At 43.4% G+C, this 25283-nt stretch overlaps 1 protein-coding gene across 6 annotated transcripts in view; it reads left to right on the forward strand.

Annotated features, from left to right (window-relative positions):
• Positions 1 to 1465: 1465 nt before the first annotated feature.
• Positions 1466 to 25283, forward strand: part of LOC122570331 (protein tincar) — a 56716-nt gene continuing 32898 nt past the window's right edge. For 3 of the 6 annotated variants that reach the window (XM_043732495.1, XM_043732489.1, XM_043732492.1), the window contains exons 1-4: positions 1466 to 2547; positions 22642 to 22774; positions 24704 to 24808; positions 24975 to 25251. In XM_043732495.1, the coding sequence (XP_043588430.1) occupies positions 24981 to 25251 (271 nt within the window). In that variant the 5' untranslated portion in view covers positions 1466 to 2547; positions 22642 to 22774; positions 24704 to 24808; positions 24975 to 24980. The remainder of the gene's footprint in view (positions 2548 to 22641; positions 22775 to 24703; positions 24809 to 24974; positions 25252 to 25283) is intronic. The other 3 variants (XM_043732493.1, XM_043732494.1, XM_043732490.1) reach the window with 2 other exon arrangements.

Here is a 25283-nt window from a genome sequence, read left to right on the forward strand (position 1 = left end):
TATTTCTATCGATGAAAATTCGTTCCGGACGTTAAGGATCGACGTCGTTGATAGGAGGAAATGGAATCGACAGGGTAAACCAGAGTAAATGCTATTACAAGTGAATATCTCTGGGGTGAATAAACGTTTCTGAAAATGATCTAACAATGGGGCAAAGTACGCATATCGAATGTAATAATTTTTCCAAATACGGTACAACGATTATTCGATAGAGAGAGTAGAATTGTTTAAACTATCGTCAGCTAGATATCGTCGATCGCATGCACTGACTGTAGACGCGTTGCATCTTGTTCGATTCGATCGACGAATTATCGCCACGTTCGCAACATTGTAATCGTCCTTTCTTAAATAACCGATCTCGATCGATTTCCGGGTATGAACGTCATCGATAAGAACCGTAAAGACCGGTTCATAGAAAGCAAAAGAGCGAAGGGAAAGTAAAGAGGAGCAAAGAAGGATACTGGCTCCCACCTCGTATGCACGATAAAAATATGGTGTTTGAAGGAACGTTGGACTTTTCAGAACCAACGACGAACGTAAAAAACGCTCGAGCACGATCGTTCCAGACGCACGCTTTTTTGTTTGTGCACGTTTGTACGAACGTTTGCGGAGTATCTGTTCGCCAAGGGAAACTAGAGAAAATAGAGAAAATAGAAAAAAGGAACGCGTTTCTATGCATACGTAGTACGCGCATACTTGTTACCAAACGTACATATGCATGCACGTATTTGTTTCAACATCGAAACTCGAAAATTGAAAAAGTTCAACGACGTTTTCCACGAACGAGTAGAACGTAGTTCGTTGACTGGATTACACGATTTTCCAGTTTCGTCCGTGCGTTGCACACTTCCGGGACTTTGGCGTTTAAAGTTGCGTCTATTCCCTAAAGCAAGCGTTCCAAATAATTGACGATCCCACGTTGCTAGTTTCGATTACGGCTCAATTTACCGAGTAAACTAATTGTAAGCACGTTGCTATCGTTAAATATAACAATTCTAATACTTGTACAGTTTCAGTCGCAAGTATATGTATACGATATCATCGATTGTTCCAGCTCGTACTGTCCAACGAACGTGCACGCTTCGTAATAACGTAACAGTAGAAAAGCAGCTCCGCCGCTGTTGATTAATCGGCGTGGGCGTCTTACGGAAAAAACTACCGTTAGATTCGGCAAACGAACATAATTATCATAAACACGCAAAACTAGTTGGACACGAAACAAGATCATCAAAGATAATTTAGCCTAACCAACGACAAGCCTGTTCCCTCTGGCGAATAGACCAGTTCGACTATATGGGTGGTTGCGCCTTTTCACGAGTCGCTAATTTCATAACTCGTTCGAGAAGCGTGGCTTATGTATCGTTATGCGATACATTCACTTTTTGTAAAGAAAAGAGAAAAAAAAAAAAGAAAAGGAAAAAAAGGAGTGTATATTAATCGATTGGAAGCATCGCATCGTTATATCACCAATTTTTTCGATTCCGAAGCAGCTCGAGCGTGTAAAACGTGGAGCGTAAGTTACTTCGATTACGCGTAATTAAGATTTCGATGTGAATGCTAGAAGCGACAATCCAGAAGAAACGAACATCGAACGATGATAAATCGAAAACAGTTTAAAAACTATCGGGAACAGAATACAAAGGGACTATAAGGAATTCGATTACAGGTAGATTCGCTTGTTATCCGGGAAAAAGGAGAAGAGCAAGGAAAAGAAAGTCGATAAAATAGTAGAATCGGCGGTGGTGTCGAGCGTGAGGAGAACCCCTGTAGCGCAAAGAGTGGGGGAAGGATAGAGCTCGGCGAGCCAATGAAGGGAGGAAGTGCGCGGCGCAGATGCGTGGTACATTCGATGCGCCGGGCTGGTCAGACCAAGCGTGGACGTTTACCGCGTCGGATCCTTTCGATTTTTCGCTCGATTCTTTGCTCGTTTCTCCACTTACGACCGCGCTGCGAGTCACACGGCTGCCAGACTCGGACCGATAGCTTCCTAGTTACGCGAGTGCTTCGAACACCGATCGGTTCTTCTTGCCGTTCTCGGATCTTGATCGCGAAAATACGTACGTACTACGGGCAATCGAGAAAACTTCCGGGATTGGAAGGTGAATCGAGCCGGATGATCGACACAGTGCGGACGAATCACATGTGCAGTGACATTGGTATCGAATTTTGACCGATAAATCGAGATTTCTCCGTCGTTCGTCCATTCGGTTGGACATAAGACGTGTACCGCGTGTCAAGTTCGTAGGATACTAAGCTTCGCTCACGAAACATCTGCGATGATCATAAGAGTGAGAATTCAAGTGACGCTATATATTAGCGACACTGTCTTTCGTTCTATACGTTTTTGGTACTCGCTTTTACTTGGACCCGAACGCATCGAGGCTATTTTGAACGAGTAGACCAATAGCACCGGTAAGAATGTAAAGATTGGTCGGACAGAAGAACCGCGAGTGTCAGTAGTTTACAGTGTCTGGTGAATTTGACTTTTCGAAAGGCATCTACGCTCGCTGGAAGTCGCCAACGTCGAACCAGGATTGGAGCAGAAAGGTCAGTGTGCGTTTCATTGTGTTTCGTTTATCGATCGTTGCGGCATACTTTACTATACGCGGAAACACGAAATACGATATACGAAACAACGAGATATCAGAACGGCTACATATATATATATATATATATATATATATATATATATATATATATGTATGAAAATTATCAGTTTCGTCTTGTCTACGATCGAATAAAACGATATATAGAAAATGTGGGTCAAATCGAATCTTTGGAAGATCGAGTATCGGAAATCGACGTGGTTTCGCGTGAAAACGGACGAGATCGGCGAACGTTTCGACGGAACCTTGTTAGTTTTTTTTTTCTCTTAACGAAACGATACGCCAGAAACGTGACTGTCGAGCGATAGTTGAGAAGTAGTCGGGCTGTAATTAAGATCGATAGCTGGAGATTAGATTGTTCCGGGGAAAAGGGAGTAGCTGAAAGGGGGTGCAGAGACGAGAGAATTCGGGATCGAAGGATGGTGGAGAGAAGGTGGTTGCGCTGAAACAAGCGTACGCGGCGAGCGTAGGAACGTTGCGTGCAGGAACGAGGCTCGTTTCGTTTCTGCAATACCAACGATGCGATACAAGTGTGACTATCGCGCGTTCACCTACGATTATCACTGTCAAGGGGGTTTAACAGATTTAATGGAACGTTTCCAACTTCTTTTCCGTCGCTCTACTTTTATTCTTTCCTTCCCTTCCCTTCGAGCGTGCGTACGCCCAATGATTAATTCATGCTTACCTCCGCGTCAACGATTTCATTTTGCACGCAGTACTTGCAGCTTGAATCGGATTACGTTACGTCGTAACTTCTCCTCGTGTAAACTGGCTTACTATCGGAGTTACGTGTTCCGTATTTGGTTTACTAATATTCCGCGCTACGTAAATAGACCATGCGACCCATTCTATCTAATTCGGAGCTAAATACGCGTGTTTACGTCCTCCCCGATATTTCCAGAATGTCGCTCGTTGTAATTTCAAAGTATCGACGATTTGTTGTCGTTGTTTCGACGTTGAATTATCGACGTTAAAAAGTATCGAATATACCGGGTGGTCGAACTATTATCGTAAATTTGCGTATTTCATGGACGAAGTGAAGTTTCCATCGATTTATTCTCTAAGAGTCTGCCGTAGTACCCGATCCTGATACTCGCTGCTCCTTTCTCTCGTTCTCTTCTTCTCTTTCGTTTAGCCTGTGAATTCTTCCAATTGCACTCGTCAACGAAGAGGACAGCACGCGCGATCTTACGATCGATTTTTGTTCCCATCGACTTTGGACGTTAATGAACGACGGAACGAGCGCGCATCGAAGATTGATAATTGACGTCGGTCGTTCCCGTGAAAGTCAACGTACCGTAAAGTTCTCGGTTCATTCATCGTTCCCACGTTGCGTAATAATCGTTGCTGGCACGTGCCACGTGCGACATACAGACGTTTCCGATTGACAGAAGCGTCGTCGTTCAGCCGGTACGCGTAGTGGCCGATTTACCGAAAATCGTCTACGTTTAACGGTATTTCTACGTTTCTCTCGGACAACTGCTCGGAATGCGGCTCGGACACGACACGATACGATCAAACGATGAAACGATCGAGTTAAGATCCATCCTCTTAGAAGCTACGCCGATCGTACTCCGCTTCTTGTAAAACTCTGGTTCGAGATTTGGGATTAGGTCGTTTACGAGGTATCGGGTTGAACGCAGGTTAGACGATGGTAGAAAGAGCGATACCGGTTTCCCTCTTCGAGGTAATGTTTACCACTCTTTGCCTATCTCCGAGCATACAGCTATACGAGTCGTGTATATTAAAGCAACTCGCGGAAGAGGCTCGTCGAGAGGTTACGTCATTACTTACCAAAAGCTACTCCCGGTCTTTCACGTTCCCTGTTCTGCCCTGTTCTTACCTCCGACTACTTTACTCCGCTTTCTTGCCTTGCAAAATGATCGAGCTTTAACCTCGATGACAGTGGAGCACTCTCTTGCCTCCTTTTTAAGAAATCCAGCCGGAGAGATGAACATAACGAGCAACAATGTCGCAGAGTCAGCGAGATTTCAAATGTTCTCGTCGAAAGCACGTAACGTAGTCATAAAAATTTCCCGTGGCTAATATTCGATTACTTTCAGACATTTAAAGGTGTAAAGATACTCAGAACGAGTATAATATTCGTTTGAATATTTGACGCGTTTAGTACCATCGTTTTACTTCTCTTCGCGAAGATGCAAGATTGCTTAAATATATATATATAATATATGTAAGTATGTCAACGAAAGCGAGCGAATCAAACCATCGACTAATATCGCGAACGAGGCAGTTTAACGATATCAACTCCGCGGTATAATAGATTGTTCGGCGAAGGAGGCTCGTTATTGATAATTAATCTCATTACGAGCTTCTAGCGCAGCGGCAATGGAAAAGGACCGATCGGCTCCCTCGAAATCGAATATAATAGCCTTTTCATCGGTTCTTTTTCTCACGCACCTTTCATCGCGTACGCCGTCCGCTCTGCCGGAGTTAAACTTTTCTCCGCGGACAATATCAGCGTTTATTATAGCGAACAGTTTTATTCAGCGTATTCTCGTTGGAAAGAGCGCGCAAGGACGAACCTTTTGTAGAAGAAAGTTATCGAAAGCGATTTATTTCGCGGTTGGTGCTAAGCTCGACTGGCCTTTACGTGATGAGAAATGAAATTGGATTTTGAAATGCCTCGAACGGACGACCGTATCGTGACTAATTTTCGTGGTAGCTAATTTTCAGCGTATATACCCGTATGTATATGTAACGACCTCGGAATCCTTTTTCTTCATTCTACGTGCTCGCGTTACGGGGTTATAAACGTGTTTCAAGCTTCAAAGCAACTGGTGTGTATATGTGTACACCGGCTTCCGGTTTCTGATCAATCTAAAAATCGTTCACGACTATGCTTCCGGCGGAGCGTGTATCGTGGCATGGTAACCCTTCGACGAAGGATCCTGAAGAAGAAGAAGAAGAACGATTCGAAGTATAGTTATCTCTTTATCGTGCTCAAACTTTTCCCGCGACTTTTTAAATGCAAAGTGCGTTTAATTAAAAACGTATGCAATTTAAAAAATATTTCATCTTCGTTAGAAGAAATGCTAATAAGTATATATTAAAGATTAACAGGTATGCATTATGTATGACGACGTTACAAACGGGAAATTTATAGAGCTATATTTGACGGCTTGGCCGAGTCTCCCCCGTGTTACACTGCGAAAGGGTTGAAATAATTATACGGAGGTTAGCTTAATATGAAAGTTTCTTTGGAAGGAGCACCGCCGAGACGTACATATTTTGTGCACGCAACAGGCTATCCTGGCACTTATACGATCTGGCCAGTACGATTATTCTCATAGAGCGATATTTTTCTTGTCTTCGTAATTTATGAGCGTAATATCGAGTAACGCGTAACGCCACAGCTCTCATAGACCGCTATAAATTCTTTACTGCGCGCCTAGGTCGTTAGAAAATTGACGAAGGAATAACTATTCGACGATCGATTTCCTACAGGTCCAGTTTTTACGAATTTTACTATACCCCCTTTGGCCGCATGCTCAAGACGATCAAGTATCGAAAAGAAGATAATTAATTGTTCGACCGATCAATTTCCTCGCGGCTTTAAATCGCTGCGAGACTGGTATTTCGATGCGTTCATAGAGACGACGAGTAATAAGTAGTCGAAGGAGAAGGAAGGAAGTTGATTCGTGGCTAAACGATCGAACGGATAACAAAACGCGTTCTTCGAGAAACGAGTGCATCCTTCCGTAGTTGTGCATTCGTTGGAGCGCAAAGAGCAGGCTACGGGGTTATTTTTGTCGTTTCGTTCACACGGGAAGGAGACCATCCCGGATAAATTTATCACTCTACGACTCGGCACCCGGGGGCAATTTCGGGATAGGCTTTTATAGAAAAACGCGAGCGCTCGTTCCAGCGCTGTTTCATCGAATTATCGCCACGTACCAGCGAACGTCGCAACAGCCTCCATACGCCACTTTGAAGTTTCAAACTATCGTTTAACGATGCTTTCAAACAAATTGTTTGAAACAAATATTTCAGCAAAGTCCGGATCTTTCGTTCGTTCGTTCGAAACTTTCAACCGAAAATCAAATTTATTTCAATTGCGCGGCAATTAATTACTCCGAATCGAAGAGAACGTCCCGCCATGAAAACAAAATGAAGCTGGAATGGAAGCAGCGCGATTAAAACACGGTAAATTTTGGCGGGCACCGAGCCAAGTGCGCTCGTACGTTCGCGCTAATCGAACTCTTTCTTTCCGATAGCATGTCGCTAATTGCACGGTAGAACTATCGTGCTTCCCTATATCGTGTTCCGTACGCACAGGTTCGTCAAAATATTCCATCGCTTGTAAACACCTTACTTTACGAATATACTACGCGCGTCGTATGAAACATTCTGAAAGTTATTTTATACGTATACATTTTCGGATTGCTTTCAAATTTGGCCAATACAATCGTGACGACCGAGTCTCGTCATAGCGCTAACGAAATCTCAAAGTGTTCTTAACACGCTTCCGTGAGCCATCGTGGTATCCTATCGTATGCTATTCGTCGACAGTTCGATCAAAGAATTCGTCATGCGACCGCTTTCGATTATTGTCAGAACGATCGAGGTCGTTTAGTTCTGTTCGGCGATCGTGTCGGATTTATCGTTACGCCTATTGCTCCAAGTGTTGGGTACAATAGCAGCGCACAGTGGTGATTGTCGTAACGTTCTACCATCGTGGTCTTCGGTCCTCGAGAAAATCTCTATACGAATGTTCTATACACGTATGTATGTATTTGTAGGCAAACGTTCGAACCAAGTATAGTAGTTGGACGAAGGTTGTAGTGGTCGAGGCGTGGATGTGTACGTGCGAAGGGAAAGAGAACGAAAAGCCGGTCTTCGATGGAACACCTGTTCCGCAGGTATGCGATCCTTTCCACTCTTCTTTGTGCTTTACCTCTCCGATCCGGATTTCTTCTACGCGTTTCTGAGCTTTGTTACCGCTTTTTGCAGCCGCCATGTGAAGAACGACGTTCGACGCCACGTATCGTGATATAAAATGCCTCGCGTTCCTCTTTTCACAGCTAACCAAAATTCCCCAAATAATTATTAGAATCGATTAAACAGATTTAGGAGACGATTCATTAGAGTATAGTATAGATTAGTTAGGAGATCGACTCCTGTTGTGACAACGATCATGCCCAAATCCACGCCATTCCATACTACTTGACAGCGAACCGTTAGGTTTTCACTCGACCTTTGCACATGGCCTAACATTACACTTTCCCCGTTACACAGGGCAATCAGGGTCCTCCCCTTGCTCCTCAACACCTACAAACGCAGTATACAAAAACTACAAGCATTCGACCACGAGACTAGTCTCGAGTCTTGTGTACAGTTTGGCCGTGATTCGAACAGCTATTTTAACTTTGCTGCTTCGTTGTAATATTATACTTAATCGTTTTCGCGAATAAAAGCCTACAAAATTATAAAAGCACGGTCAAGTCAAGTTATTGGTCAACTACTCCTTTTTTATCATTAATTTTACGTGACACTGTCTTCGCTCGTACTATTAAGCCTCTGTGATTTTGGATATTTATGCAAATTCATATTTTTATGGACATAATTCGTATCGCGACGACCGACCGTGTTTTTTATTTCGCTGCCTGGACCTTCTTCTGCGTTTCATACATATCGTAATTGCTAAATACTCGTAACGATATTTTATTTGCCCGCTAGTCTATATACAACGTGTCGCAATAACCGTACGCAACTGTATATAACTCGTAACGAAGTTAAAGTGGAAGAAGGTGGCTTACGTGAAACTTGTTTACCGATTCATCGTCGTTTTATTGCGTCAAAGCGGCCATCAGACACTCGATTACGATTTTTCGCTACCACCTGGCATTGTATGTTTCACCATATCACGTTCATCCCAAGCTTTCGTAATTCTTCTTTGCTTTACACGTTGCTACCCTGTTCGAGCAAACGTCAAAGTGCTCGCGCACGACAGCTCTTTTGTTCTGCTCTCGAACGAGAACGCAAACGCCACTGGCAAATCGACGTTCCGGATATACGTGCAATATGTATATCGACATTTATCCATATATACTATATTTATATCGCGGATGCAAGTCCAATCTATTTCTATATCGCTCGAATATTTCACGACCTTTTATTTTCTACGTATCACATATCGTTCGAATCCTTCTTCGTTCCTCTTCTGTTTCTTTCGCGCGTATAAATAAATAATGCAACAGTTATTTCTTGACAAATCGAAAGGTTACGCTTATTTTAATCGTCCGTTTGTTATTACTCCGCTCGAAACTTGGTTTTTGTTCCGTTTCGTTCGTGAATATAAACAATCGATGGTTTTCCACAAAATTTATGATATTTCCCTTATTTTATTATCGTACATGTTTCTACGGTTTGAGCGATTTTTATTACGGTCGAGCAGTTTCTCGCAAGAAAGGAAACATCGAAACAATGCTGAAGACAAATGATGGAACATCTGTTCGTTCGCAATTCGCATGCCTCTTGAAATTATTTATTTCTCGTTTCACCTCCCGCGATTCACATCTCCTACTTTAACATTGATTTATAACGTTTGTCGCGCTTGATCCATTATAAACCGCAACGTGTTTCCTATTGTCTTTGCGTGTACTGGGTATAAGTTTAACACGGAGAATGGAGCAGCAACAAAGCAAGGCAAGAGAAAAGTAGTTAAAGAGGAGTGGGGCTAGAAAGAGAGAGAGAAGGGAGGAAGTTAACGGTAAAACAGAGAAAGTGAAAGAAAAGGGATCGTGCGTTAGGTAGAGAAAGACGAATACGAGCCTCCATTTACGGCCAGTTTCCCAATTTTACAGACGGCCAAGCTTTATAGAACTTCTCGAAAACCTAACTTCTATTACAAATACGAGCGAGATAATATTCCTGCCAAGTTCTCATTATGTCTTTGAAACCTAAAACTTTTCCGTTGCCTCTTGTTACGTCCAGTCATCCAACCACACGTGTATTCTAATCCATCCTTCGATCAAGATGGCTAACAGCTGTTGAAACATATTTGCTCGGATCCGCAGTGATCCCAAGGAACCGTTATCGCCGCGTCTAAAATCCTCTTTACAGCGATAAAATCTATTGCCGTCCTAAGATTTGGTTTGTCTTGATTGTTTGTCAGCTAACAAGCGACACCCTAAATTTCTACGATGCGTCCTTCAAATCGAGACACTAATTGGGATTATTGCTCGTTACGATAAAACACGAGATAAGCGGCTTTTCCCAGGTACAACGTTCGAAGGTCGATTTCACCCGCGAGCGACCTTTGGTAGGAGCCGGCCAGCACCTATCCTTCCCTATTGCCTTCGCTCCTCTAGCGAAAATTGCAACCAACGAATCCGCTTGTTTCGTCCTTTAGACACATCCATCGCTGGTTTTCCTCCTCGACGTCACCGTCACCGAACTATACCTGCTATCGACGCTTTTGGTCTTCAAAAGTTGTTGCAAATAAATCGTTATATTTCAATTGTTAACTCAGAGTGGAAATTATTCGAACCACCTCTATTATCTTAACCGAAATAGGCCGATTCGATTATCGTATCGAGACGAGACTTTACAACTCTCGTTGACGCGTTATTCCGCGAGTACGGTCGAACATCCGTTTCATCCGTCGATGCCATTCGTGGCTCGTATAATCGTTTACGATGCATCTTGTTATGAGGGTTATCTTCAAGGACGATAGGTGAAAAATTGGACCAGGTAATATCGCGCAGCAAGCAATATCGTTGCCGCCAAGCAACCAAACAGGCCACGGTTCTCGTTCTCGATCCTTTGGCAACCTTCTTGCCATGTGATCGTCGCAACTCGCTCGGTATATACGCTAGTAACACGATAGTCGAAGCTTGGCTGCACAGTTTGGAGCACATTGCTCCGACAACCTCCATTGTTTCTGACCAGTTTATCGTAACCCAACACTTATTGTGCATCAGAATGCCACGCTGGTTTTGCTCTCTTGGTAGCTCGACGACCTGTTCGTCGGCCTGTGCCTCCCTTCCAGTCTGTGTACCTTTTTGTCTAAGCAGTTCCTCGTCCCTGGCGATTCTTCTTTCCTTCGTTCATTATTTTCTCGCTCTTTTGACGAAGGCGCTTGGTCCTAAATTAGAATATTCCGCTTCACGTTGGCTAGTTATTCCAAAAATGTTCCATGCCACTGGGAATAATGACATGGGGACGAAAAGAGCAACGCGTTTATACATCCGTACGGTTCACGGCGTATTGTCGAACCTTCGTCGAACTACGAGTCGCTTAACGATTAACGGATAACGCGAAAAGCTGCGTATTGACCTGTAAAGTTATTTCTAACCGGTCGATATACGTAGCAAAAAGTCTCTACGCTGTTTAAAGATTAGAGAATAACCGACGATATACATAAGCGACACGACGATCGCTGACACGAATTATCGTTCTTCCACGGTTCGAGAAAGTCCTTCGGTCGCCACGAAACTTTACTTTCCCTGTATTTAAATTCGTAACTTGCGTATACAGCCGTAAACTATATTTTTTACGATCGTCGAATTATTAATTTCTTTCTTTTTTTTCTCGTACACGCCTGAAATTTCGTAAAATATCTGGCGTATTTTGTCCCTGAACGTCGTCGGCAACTTGAACGTTGACAAACCATTTCGACACGCTGTTCTACACATCTGAAACGTGGAGAAAGCTTGCTGCGATTAGAAAATTAAGAAATACCAGGAACTATTATAAGGGTGGCGCAACCCCTTCATGTAACATTACACGCGATGTTAATTATTCTATCGTAATGTAATTTGTAACGAGGGGTTGCGATGATTTTCTAATCGCGTGAAATTGAAAACGTAGACGCTTGAGTATATCGCAGAAGGCGGCTACTACGCGTGCGATGGTGCAATCAGCTCCGGCACTGTAATACAATCGGTACAGGAACTTGACAGTGGTGTCAAGAATATGGGTCAAGGGGCCAGAGTGTTTATCATCCGTTCGATCGAACGAATTAATTTTCCTTTCATTTTCTCGACTCCGTTTCCTGAAACTCGATTTCTCAGCGGGAAACCTTGTAATTTCCATTTAAGATTTTATGTCTTTCAGCTCTTTCCCGGTTGACTTAAGAATTCCTGGCTCGTGAGAATTAAATTAATATTTCGGAGAATACAGTCAGAAAGTAGAGCCACGGTAAAAAATCGTTTTATCTGTCGAATATTATAGATATAGACTCTATTTCATATATCTTTCCATATTATGTGCATTTTGTAAAATTTGGCGCTTTCAAATTTCCTATAAATTCATAAAAATCCGCCGTCTAGCGACGATAAGCAATGACTCCATTCGTATCTTTTTTTCTTTTTTAAGAACGCGTTAAAAATTAGATCAAAGTTAGATTTGTATGCAGCTAGAAAAAGTCAATAGCCTTGAATCGAGATTAAATGGAAAACTAAATGTAAAGAACGAGACGAAATTTCCAGGAATGTACGAGCTTTTAAAATGAAAGTAGCTACGTCTACGTCGATTAGAAATTACAATGTCGGTTCGACAAAGTGTAACTTCGATCACGAGTCTCCCTTTGGTTGGCGTACCAGCCGCCGTAAGCACTGCCGATTTTCACGAGTACACATCGTACATGGATCCATTTACTTGCGCCGTTCACGCTCGACTTGTTCGCAACTCGATACTCCCGTATTTAATATCACCCTACGAGCGTGACACAACACCCACTCCTGTACCAAGTGACTCGTTACTATCGTTTAACCCTGCAATGCTCGCTCGAAACATCCGGTTAAAGGTATCGACCGTTGACCGGCTGTCCCCGAACGAAATTTTTCCAAACCACCGCTTTATCGTGTTGCTTCGACAACGATATATTTCGATATACGATTTACCCAATTCTTTGTATCAAAGTTATATTTTCGAATAGAATCGTTCGCCATAGCGTAAGGTTATTTTTATTAAAATAAAACTGCACCAAGTTTCACCTCGATGTTGCCGTATTTCATAGCAATAGAAGCAAAATAACGTGCTTACAACATGTTAGCATAACGCGAAATGATCTTGGTCGATTTCTTCGGCCGGAGTTGGAAAGGGACTCCGCGCGTTTGTTATACCAAGTAAATAATTATACAAATAATAACGAACAATCTCTAGTTTGAGGTTTTTCAGCGAATATTCTTGTAATATAATCCGATTCAAGTGATTTCTCTCATCTTTAGGAAAATTCAAGTGTTTAATTTTCTTAGTCCTCCGAGCCATTAAGCCATTGTTTAGCACTAAATCAATTTGAAGAGCCTCTCAGCCTCATAGCCTTTTTAGGAACATGCCTTGCACAGATGGTGCAGCGGGCTATAGACAGGCCAGTTTTCGTAACTATATAAATAACCCATAGACCGATGGTTTCGGAGCTCTGTTGCAATGCCAGTAATTATACTTATACTTGTTTAAATATATTTCTATTACACATTGATCCAAGCGTTCCTCTATCATATAATCTCGACAAACATGACTATTATTTAACGAAAATAATGCTTTTATAGAACGTACAAAGACGATCGCGATCGTTGCTGCCTCTACGGAGATACGATCGACCCAGTGGCTTTTTAGCATCAGAAATTAACCATCGACGTCTTTGTTTCTCTATACGATAATATCACGTCGGAATTTACCGAACCTACGTGCACGGTATCAAGCTGTCGCCATGTACACAAGTAACTATGTACTTGTTCGGTTTACCTAATGAGATTTAACAGTATCCAATTATCTAAAGTGCTTTTCCGATGGTCGCTTCAGTTCCTATCAATCAAATTTCCCTTCGGCTAGCAGCCGCGCCGGTTCGGTTTCCAGCCTCTGCGTATTTTATTTCGCGAATTAATTTACCGCCCGTGCGTATATATGTCGTATAAAACAGCACGAACGATCTTTTATGGGAACATTAAAATTTCGCGAAATATACTCTCTTTGCGCGTTTAACAGCCACATCAAAGCCAACGATAATGGCAGTGCGTTAAAAATCGTTTGCCCCGTAACGTGAAAATTGAAAACGCGACCGGCTGCCGCATCAACTTTTCGTTCACCGAATCTTCTTTAATCGCGTCCAATGGACATTTTTTGACGGATTACTAAAATGTTGCGCAACATTCGAAGCCAAGAGTTTTAAACATTCTAATTTTCTCTCCTTTCTTTCTTACGATTTAACGAAAACGATATCTCGAGATACTTCTTCCTGCGTATCCCTATAACGACAGCAATGATCGCTGCGTCTCGTAGATTCACGATATACGATATAAGTCGAGTGCCCGGTTATATCTTGCAGCTGTTGTTTATCCCTTAGCTTGCAATCATAAGGGGCGATAAGAATAATATCCTATTTCCTTTCACCTTTGCCGTATTACCATCTTTTTATTTTAAACCTTTTCTTAACGATATGAAGCACAACGAGCCGATCGTTGCGATGCATCGGATAACGATAACGGAAAATTCTGAATACAAATTTGTAGATACGACCGGGAACATTCACCGTCTAATATTTTCTTCTTTTCCGTATCACGATCTATTTGGTTTATCGTTCTATCCGGATTACAAACTACTAGCGTCCGTTCCCTTCGTTCCTCCGTGGTTTTCCTTTCGGTCGACACCAATATTTGCTACGACTTTTCAGTTCCAGCGACACACACACATACATATAGGAAAAGCAGAGCTTATACGCAGCTTTTCTTGTTTGGTCGGACTGTAGAAAACGGAAGGCAATCGCTTGGGATTTTATCCGAGATTACTATGAACGCGAGAAAGGGACGACCGCTTGAAAACCTTGAAGAGAAGGGGCCGAGCGAAAGAAAAAGTAAAAGAAACGCGTTTTTCATAGCTGGAGAAACTATTCAATTACACGGGATAAAATTCAAGACACTTTGTATATATATACACGCGCGGCCAAAAACGTTCACTCGGTTTTATTCCTTCATTTACCGATGCGTAGGTTGGTTCATGTAGTTTCGTGTTTTTATCTATATCCGTTACGTCCCATTCGATCGTTATACGGGAGCGTACTATAGGGAAGAAGGAAACGACAAGAAAACAGAGAATAGGGTAGAGTGTACGGCGGGTGACGTGATAAAACATCGTAAGATAACGGTTCACGGAGAAAGCTTCGACCAAAGGGTGGAAGACAAAGGAAACAGATGGTGAAAATTAGAGCCGCGCGGTACGCAAACTTTGTTTTCTTTAGTCGAATTCGATGGACACGAAAGCAACGCGGCGTAACCAAATATAACATCCCCCTGACGGGATTCACAAGCGCGTCAAGTTTCGTAAAGCCTGCGCTAATCGTATTTGGGAGCTGTTCAGCACGCCCGGAAACCAAGTTATACGGGAACGAAGCAACGAGTGTTCCGCGCCGCTTCGAATTCTATACATTCGTACTTATGCACGTGCTCTCGTTTAATCACAGGCACGGTCAAGGCGAGAAAACGTGCGTGCCCTCGCATCACGTCGCTCGTTAATCCTCCTAACTGAACTCGACGTTTCATTTCGTTCGATTCCTTTTACTTTTAACATAGGAGAATCGCAGAGGAAAAAGTACGACAAGTACGGTTTCGTTGATCTTCTGGTTTTCACGATTATTTTGTGGTAGTTCAAAGGTAGTATTTTAATGCGACGCTCGATAACGATAAGGATAAGGATAACGATAACGATAACGTGATGTTTCATGCGAAAGTTTGATACTACGAAAATGAAGTATATATATACGGGTAGAAAAAGAAAATGGAGAGAACTCCATTGTGTCAATACTTTCTGTAGCCGCAGCACGGACAGCTTTAGAATTTAGCCCATTGAATTTAATTTATGAGTCACTGGCGATAAAATGTCGCACGTCCCTCGAACCGTCGAGGCTTAATTTTTCCTCGGTTTCGGTCGACCGAAAGAGACGATAAGAAAAACGCAGAGAGCGATCGATATATCACAACCATCGCTTGTTCGAACGTTTAAATAGCTATTCGCACTTTCGATAGGCAATGCTAATTCTCGTAACCCTCGCATTTCCATGGCGTTTCGATAATTCTCCCCTTTCGGTAGGCGACCGTCTTTTGCGGAAACGGCTCGATGAATGGATGAAACTGATCGAATCCGATCCCTTCGCCACAAAACTAATTACGTTCGTAAAGCCATTAATATTCCCGGGGCATATTAATCCATAAAGGAAGTCACGATCAGGTTGGATGTCCGATCTAATCCGTCGAAGAGCGACGAACCTTGTTTGTCGTGGCTACTCGATCGATCGGAATTACGCGAGGCAATCGTAACAACGAACGTGTATTACATTCTGTCGAACAGATATGGCAAACGGATATCGTAAAAATACCAGTCAGGGATGTTGATATTCGCGCCAACTCTGTTGCAGTTGTTCGTCGGAGAGCTGTTCTGTTCGAAAATATTTATAAAAAGGTCTGGCGTGTATCTGTCGGGCCAGTCATAACATCCGCGAGATTAAACGATATTTGTACGAAATTCTATTTCCCAGTTCCTCCAATTTCAAATTTATGACTCCGTGAGTCGAATACGTCTGCTCCGCCTGCTGCAACCGAGCACCACGTATACGTGCTGCCCTATCGCTTACCTTTCAAATTATTCTGACTGGCAACCCCCTACCAAGCCACGGCGAAATTCACGATAATTGCCGCGTCACAGTCGATCGTAAGCTAAGCACAGACAAGACTGTCAGGAGGACTGACATCGACTGCGTACCTACTTTCGTTATCGAATAACATCGATGCTCTCGTCACCATTGCAGTCTCTGTTGCGTCTATATTATTCCAAACTACGTTATGTCGGATATCTATCGTACTCTGCAACCGTTGTCGATATTCTACGACTGTAAGTCCATGCTGTCTTAGCACGTTCGCGAATAGTCTCACGAAGGATCTCATCTTAGGACGTTTATTTAGTCGTTCGATAAGTTCCAAGTTATAGTTTGCAAAGTAGATCCGTTTCTAACGCGATATTCATGCATCGTTTATACTTATATCGTGTTTTTATCGATATCACTATAGTAGCAGCATTTTTCTTTTTTTTTTTCTTTTTTCTTTTTCTAAATTAACCAACCAACAGTTATTATTTTTACCTTATGTCGCGTGCACGCTTTGTAAAGTAAGAAAAATGTATTTCGAGCAGTACCGAGAAAAACGTGTACGTTAGTTACACCTGTGTATCACCTTCTTATACGCATACATCGTTACGATCGATCGTTAATCGCGTAATACTCGCGTGAGAATGGTCCTTGCCGAAATTCTCGGTGAAAATGAGAGGTTTAGATCCCAATGTTTAGCAGTGTGTGTGTGTGTGTGCGGCATCGGATATTGATTGAATGGGATGCCATGGGAGGTGTGCGGCAAGAAGGAATAAAACGTTGGAGGGAGAGAAGGAAAGCCGGTGACTGTCAGAAGGGAGAGCGACAAAAGGGACGAAGGATGGATGATACTTTGCTCGTTGGTCGCTAATCATCGTCACTTCCGTTCAAAAATCAAAAGCTCGTCCTAAAAAATCTTTTCAAAGATAAAGAACAACGTGGATCAATTTTTGCCAATTATACTTCCTTCTTATCTCACGATCGACTGACTCGATTTTTTTCTACAATTCGACCCGTACTGTATTTCCGGCTACAAACAAAGTATAACGTCGCTCAAGTTTTCTCGATATCGTAATTTTGATGGGAAACCAAGAAGAGAGACGATGAAGGAATCGTAATGATCCAGCGATTGAATGTTTGCTCGATCGATCAATTCGTCTTCTCTGGTTAACAAGTTACAGATACGAGTTAAACCGACGTCGACGAACTTGAAAATTCGTACAAGCTTTCGCTGTAACAGCATCCTAAGGCAATTTCGCTTGTCCCGTGGTAGAGGCGGTTGGTTGAAACGTGGAATCGAGGGTGAATCTCGAGGATGAGTCATCGGTGGAACCCCGCGGAAAACAGGGAAACTTTCTTCTTTCGGAATGTCTTGAGGGGCAAGGGAAGAGAGCGATGAGTCATCGAGACGAAGAGGATCGCGTCGATTCGATTTGTCATGACAAAGCGTTCCACTCATTCGGATGTAATAGGGTGAGGTTAGGTTCGAGAAAGAGGGCGATGTAATTATTACCCGGTCTTCTAGGTTAGTTGGGAAAGAAAATTTCCACGTTCGTTGGTCGACTCGTTTTCTCGAATCGAAGGCTCCGATTTCATCCGGTTTCGCGTGGAGCCAAGGAGAAAAAGAATCGCGGTCCTCCGAGCTCCGGTCGACCTCGTTCTATCGATTTACCGGGGAAAGCCGAGCAGAAGCGACGCGAAGAAACATTCCGGGCAGCTGCGTTTCCCGTACCGTTGCGGAAGCACCTGCACCCAACGATTTTAGCCCGTTTATCGTTTCGTCTTCGGAACTAGAGCCGATGCTAAAAATCTCTCCTCCGAGCATTCGTTGCGCGTACACCGGAAGTCGAGTGCGTACACTTCCGTTCATAAATTATTACGGCCCGCTCCACCTACGACCGGTCGTTCCAGATTTCGACGAACCTTTGCTTTTTTAGGTTGATCGATCGATGTTTTGGATCCCGTAAGATAACAATCGCGAATGTAGTACAAAAGTTGGCGGAAACCAATTGGAAAAGCTATAAAATAGTCACAGAAGCTTGCTCCACGATCTTCTAGTCTATATTTCATTGGAAAGATATGAATTCGATGGAAGATTCCGATCGATACCGTGTCTGACAAGTTTGACCGAAATCTTGATTCGATTAAACTCAGTTACACGTACAATCGGTGATATTATCATATCGTAGCATCGAATATATTAATTTCTTTACAGTTTATCATTTCAAACGACGTGATAACACGGAGAAAAAGATATAATAACATTGTACCAATTTCTTTAAAAGTATCTCTTCTTTAGTCTCTAACATACTTATGAATGGGGTTGTACGCACCAAAACCTGTACGTAATTTCAACATCGATTCCGTTGAACCTTCCGATCTAGAAATAGCTCTGCTTGTAAAACGCACTCGCTTTTCGTTCACAGATCCTCCTCCGTTGTTATTCGTTTACCGTTCTATACCTCGTCGGATCAAACAGCTACAGATTTAGAAAAACGACGAATACATCTCCCTTCCTTTTTCTAGCTCGGTTCTCGTACTATTTATTGTCGTATGCCTCTCGAACGTTCGCTGTGATTGATCTCGGAAAATCAATCGCCGATGGATACGCGCGTACAAAGAAAATTCATCTCGGCTGCGTATGAAACGCGTTGTTACGAAGGCGTAGATGAACGCGTATTACGTCTATATCGACAGAGAGTAACGAATGACACGCAGGAAATCAAGTTTTTCGAAGCCGCGAGACAAGGATGGCAACATTTACGCTAGGCACGAAGCATTGAAACGTAGACGTTTCGATAGAAAATCGATTTCCGGTTGAGGTTCGTGCGGATCGCACCAGCAACACGCTCGCTTCGTCCTGTTCGTTGTTTCTTTGTTGCGACCGAGCATCGATCGGTGCCGCAATCGAACGTGCTTTAGAAATTTCCGCGTAAAGTAAACTCGTGACCAACTTGCAACTCCATACTCCATACTCGTCTACAGGAAGGATTTCGTATTCGAGGAAGCGCCGTCGCGTTGTCGTTGTCGTCGTGTTCTCGACGACGAACAACGTCGTTGTCGGCTATGGAGTCAGCGAACGTGACGCCGTTTCCCTGTTATTCGCTTCGCTGCGTTAAATTCGAAGTGCATGCTTAATTTAAGACACCGGAGAGAGAATGCGGGAATATCGACGTTCTTCGAAGAAAAACATACGGTGCCCCTGCCGCTTTCTTCTATTTCTGAACACATCTTTCGAAATTCGCTTTTAGATTAGATTTCATTTCCCCGATGTTTTACCGTCGTCAGCTTTCAAAGTAATTGCGGCAACGAAGAGAATATCGTTATCGCGTTACCAATATTTATGGACATTCATATTTTGCGTATTTTCGCATCTTTAAATTTCTTCATAAAGGTATACAAATCTGCAGCCTAATTATGTAACAGTAACGGAGAACAATACGGGGAGAACGCTATAGGCAGCCTAGGACTATTCCATTCAACGTTTCAGCTTTTTGTATGAAATCGATGAAATAGTGGCGAGAGGGGAACCGTAGATTTCCGATAACGATCGTGGCTGCTTCGTACGATAATAGACGCGTCGACGATTACGATTACGATGCATCGTCGACCTCGGCTTTTCTCAGCCGTCTCGTGAATCCAGCCCAGCAACGTAATTCGGCAGGAATTTACGGTCGCGCGAGCGTCTATAGCCTATAGTTTATATCGTGCCATGCGTATCCAGCTATTTCGGTGCTGTTTCAAATAAAACGAAAGCAAAAACGGAGCTGCATACGGAAATTGCCGGTGTACGCGATGCGTAACCAGAGATGTCACCCTTCGTACGTAAATAGCCAAGTTACTACCAACTATCGTAGTATATTTCGTACTTGACCTTTATGAAAGGTCTGACGTGCACGACAAGGTGAAACGCACGCGAAATACCTGTGTCGAGTTTTGCTTTTTACACTTCGTTTCGTACTTTCAGCGGTGAATGTTTCGCGATTAAGTCGAACGTGAAGGTGAATAAAATCGATCGTCGATCGCGGTTCCACTTTCCAACAAGCGTCCGTCTTCTGTCTACGTATAAGTGTAAGAAGTCTACGTATAAGTCGTCGAAAGATCGCGTTCATGTTCGACGACGATCATTCGAAAGAGTATATCACGAAGCTGGCGCAGATAACGAGATAAAAAAGATAAGAGAAAGAAATGCCGTTCGTACGATATGAATGGGTTAATTTGGACGCTAGATCTACTTCCACGAAAGTCAGCGGAATCTCTTTTTCGTCTTCGTGAAAAACCACCGAGAGAAATCGTGATTTGAATATAGGACGAAATTTTACAGAGAGCAAATGTTTCCTGGCAACGGTCCAACACGATCTTCGTTGAAATATTACCATCTTCGAGTCGTTGCGCGTTTCTTCTAATCCTCTCTGGAGAGGAAGAAAGAAAGAGAAGTAGAGGAGCATCGTGAACACGAGCAAAGACGAGAACGCAAACGGCTAATAGAGAAAACGAATGCAAACACAAGCAGAAATACGAAGGGTTCAGGGGATGTTGAAACGCGAGATCGGTTGACGTCGATAATTGAGGTGTCGATGCCTCTGACTGGTGCAAGCGCACGCTGTAGGCAACAGTGGTGAGCTAGCCATTGGCAGCCTGCCAGCTACTCCTCCTGCCATCGATGCCTTCGGTGTTGACCGACAAACAAAAGGGACCTCGATGCATTGTCCTCGACGAGACCGAATGCAGGTCGAGGATTCATCCAACGACCGGCTCTCCCGTTCTCGGCTGATATTGCATTCCGTAAAGGACGATCGGCGTGCCTGTCGCCGTTCGTCCCAATACCTTGCTGCCTCGTAACGAACTTTCCTCTCCTTGTCTGCGGATCGCGCGTCTTCACGCGCAATAATTTCACCGGGAAAGAAATTTTTTTCCCCGTCGTGCCTAGACATAATCGAGGATGAGATTTGCGTTAGCTTTAAACCAGCTTCTCTTAAAGGCCAAACTCGTGCGATCCTGGCGAATGATCGCCAGTCTCCCAATATCTCTGACAAAATGCACGCCGTCGCGTCGATTAAAAATGAACAAAGTCATTCGTATCCCTGACGTTCAGGGCAGGTCGAGCAGATGGAGGATAGGCCGAGTAGAGTTGGTGGGAAGAGCCGGAGACCGATCGAAAGGCGGTTGATTGACGGGAGCATGAAACGGCAATCGCGGGCTAATGCCCTGCGAACACAGAGAACGGACCTTTCTCGCACGTTCTTCGCCATCTCGTTCTTCACCTATCGTTAACCTTAGTTTCGGTTCGATATTGTTTACGACTGGCCGACCGACGACGAAAAGAAACTCGACTAATTTGAATCTCAAAACAAGACGAGTCACGAGTACAGAGAGCGGCAGACCAGACGAGGTCGAATCAGTTGCCAGGCGATATACGGAATATATAGGATTAATAGGGTGTTCCGGCTGTCCTCGCCGACACAGCCACGTAAGTAGCTGTCTCGGAATGTCGGAGACGTTCCGGAAACGGAAATAACGAGCTACAGCACGATGTAACGTTGGAACACGCGAGAACATGCTCGCCACGAGATAAACGACCTCTTCAGATTGCTAACCGATGCAAATTAATTAAGAGAAACCACCCTTTGCTCGTTGACGGTGCTGTTAAAATATGTAGCGGAGAGAGTCGTGTCTGCCAACTACCTTACTGTCCGGAATTACTCCAACGATGATATAATCCGCGCGATAGTTTGAACTTAGGACTCGTGCAATTTCAATGCAGGTAGTGTTCGTTGTTTCGATATCTGCAAATGTCTGCGCGATTCCGTATTTTCCTAAATAGCTAATACCATATTCGTATGCGAAATCGTAAATCATTACATCGAGTAATGTACATTACATTCAGGCCTTTCAGGAGATTCCTAATTTTCTACGCATCTCTATGTGCATGCAATTACGCTTCTAGTAGTTGCATTAATCGCGCTTGCTAATTTATTTACCCGTCGATTAAACTTCTGTTGCGAATCGTTTCCCGTACTTAAGAAAAATGTTGCAAATGCTGTGTGTAATTCGCTGATACTTTCGCCCCATTTATCATCCGTTATTATTAACAGTGGCAATTATTCGTTCATTTTATATTATTGTATTTTTCTTTTGTATCAAAACCTGCCATCCACACATAAATAATAATAATAATAAGCAGAAATTTGTTCCTCCCGCTAACATATCATAATGGATGGAAACGAATATAACTATTTTCGAATAACAGTAGCTACAGATTGGATTAAATTCATCTATTCATATACTCTGGAAATCCAGCGAGGCAGAATAATCGATCAACGAATCGCTTTGTTCAACAGTGAAAACGACAATGGCTAATCGATTCGCGAGCGTGGCTGGAATCCATTCGTACGTTCGTTTATAGAAACTTGAAAGAACCTTTGGTTTCCATTTCAGATCCGCATAGCGTTCAAAGCGCAACTCGTCGCTTAACTCGTCGCTTAACTCGTCGCTTAACTCGACGAGCAGCACGACGGCGACGACGACGGTGACGGCGACAGCGACGACGGCGGTTGTTCTCCTCCGTTCGGTGAGTAGATCGATCGTTTTGACAGTTTAACCAATTACGTATGCACAGTGTCTCGCGAAAGTATTTCAACGCCGAGATACGACATCGGAAAAATATTTAAACAGCCAATTCCCCGTCATATCGATGAACCTCTATGTTCAGCGTGAACGACCATCCCTCGACGCTTATTGTACGTTCAAGATGGTTGTTCATATTAATTCTTTTACACGGTGCACGAACGTTCGTCGTTTTTTGCTCAGAAACGATCGTCGAGAAACACAATCACTTTCTGCCAGTAGCCTCGCCAAATGGTACCGAAGAGCTGTAGTCGTGAAAATTTTGACAAACAGCCAGAATTCGTTTTATTCGTCCTTCTCCCTGGAGGAAAGTCCATCTACGAGTTACACGGTTTTTCATTCTCGCTACATCGTGACTGAACGTTCGTTCGATTTTCCATTGCACTCACGACCATTCGTCTTGTCCAACTTCACCGACGGACCATCGGTCCACGTTCCGTTCTTCTGTACCTGCTTTTCCCTCGGGGGAAGCTTCTCTCGCGTAATTAGAGGAAACACGTTAGTTGCCAATTTGCCAGAATTGGAGAAACAAAAATTTGAAACTTTCAAAGGAACTTTCAAATGACGATGAAGCAACTGAAATAGCAAAACGCAGGCAGAGGAATAGAGAGAGAGAGACGAATCTTATCGTAGGAAGAAGCGCGCTATCGATCATCGAAATTTCCAATTCCAGCTTGTTCGAATATCGTTCGCGACAAGTGGGTCAACCCTAGTGAGATTACGGTACGATCGTGCTTCTACGATAATAGATTCTCTCTTTCTGTCTTTGTTTCTCCTTCGACCTCGTATCAAACGGAAAATGAAAAGACTGGTTTCTTTTTGTTACGACGCCGAGCCTCTTCAGAGTCCGTCTCCACGGTATCGCTTCCTTCTTTTGAATACCGTGGCGAAGCAAAAGATCAGGAGCAATATCCGACTAAAAAAGAATTTCTCTGCAAAGTAATCATCTCGGAAAAACGGCTTCTTTCGTCAAAGAAACGAAAAGAAACGACTTTACGAAGCTGAGCGTGCAAGAAAAAAGCCGATAGGGAGAGAAAGGAGGGAAAGAGAGAGGGAGATGTGGTCGTAAGAGCACTAGAATTACCACGCTACGCTGGTCCTCCTCTGTTTCGGCCCTTTTGTACGACTCGCTACCGCGATTGTCGGTAAGCATTAAGCCGCTCGATCATTTTTCTTCTTCCCGCGCTTCGTCATTGTCGGTTTCACGATTGGGGAAGCATCGAGTTGTTCGCGGATAGACACGATGCGTAATTTTCTCCGCAACTTTTCGAACAATGCTCACACCCTACGCGTCAGTTTCCCCTTTCTCGTCTATTCTACGTTCAAACGATACCGTTTATGCACAATGCGCGTTTAAGTCTTCGTCTCGGTCTTTGTACTTCTCCTACCCGCCTTCTATCAAGAAGTATCCCAACATCTTCTTAAACTGACTTTCTAATCGTTTCCAACGTTCTCCCATTCTTATTGAATTCTCGTTGAATTCTTATCGATCGAGGAAAATAAATAAATATCAAAATTTAGTTACGTGCAGGAGCAATGGCATATTGGTATTCTTTGGACACACGTCCTTTTGCCACTTACATAGCTTGAACGGAAGATCACGATGCTCTAGGTACAAACGAATCAACAGGCTTTGTATATACGTTGACGGGCAACAACTTTTGTGCGTGTGCCTCGTAGTATACATAGGTGTATAACATAAGTAGATAAGTCCGGTCAGTTTCACGGTTCGATCACTGCAGCGTCCGGGCGTCCTCGTTTTCTATCGTACGCTGTGTACGTTCTGACGGGTCGCGTACAAGGAAGCGATTCGCTTGATTTATTTCAGGCATTTTGGACTATCCGATAATTCGATTTTCTTTTTACGTTTCAGGCGGCGCTGTCACCTCCGAAAATGCCACAGCTCCGCATCGATTGTTCCAAACTAACTCCTTCGAAACATTAAGACGCCTACACTAGAAACATAGCAGAATACTCGGTAAATATTCGAAATCCGATCGATGTTCGACTTCACGCCCACTGGAAACTTCGATCGCCGAATCCGAAAGTGAAAGATTGCAAAATTATACGCGTGCAATTTTTTCACGCGCGATATACCGCCCTCGATAGTTGGATGATGAACGAACGAAACGTCTCTCTTTCAGAACAAGATGTCAATGACGGGAAGCTTAATGGGTTACGAAAATAATAACGAGGTAAATCAAGCAAAGTGCAAAAAGCCATTAAAACCGCTTCCGATAGTGTCCAGCGTAAACTCCAGCGGTATCACAACTACCAACAAAGCGAAAAAGCCACGAAGGTCTACTAGACGAAACTCTTGTATACGAGGTCACGTGAATAGTTTGTGGTCCGTCTGGTACGGCGTTTTGGCGGTCGCTTTTCAAGCTTACATCGGCTTGAGATACGCAAAAAGGTTTGCCGGTAAGTGAAATCGTCGTTTTTCGAACTGAAAG

Source organism: Bombus pyrosoma, linkage group LG8, assembly GCF_014825855.1.
Source record: "Bombus pyrosoma isolate SC7728 linkage group LG8, ASM1482585v1, whole genome shotgun sequence".
In the NCBI taxonomy this organism is placed as follows: domain Eukaryota; kingdom Metazoa; phylum Arthropoda; class Insecta; order Hymenoptera; family Apidae; genus Bombus; species Bombus pyrosoma.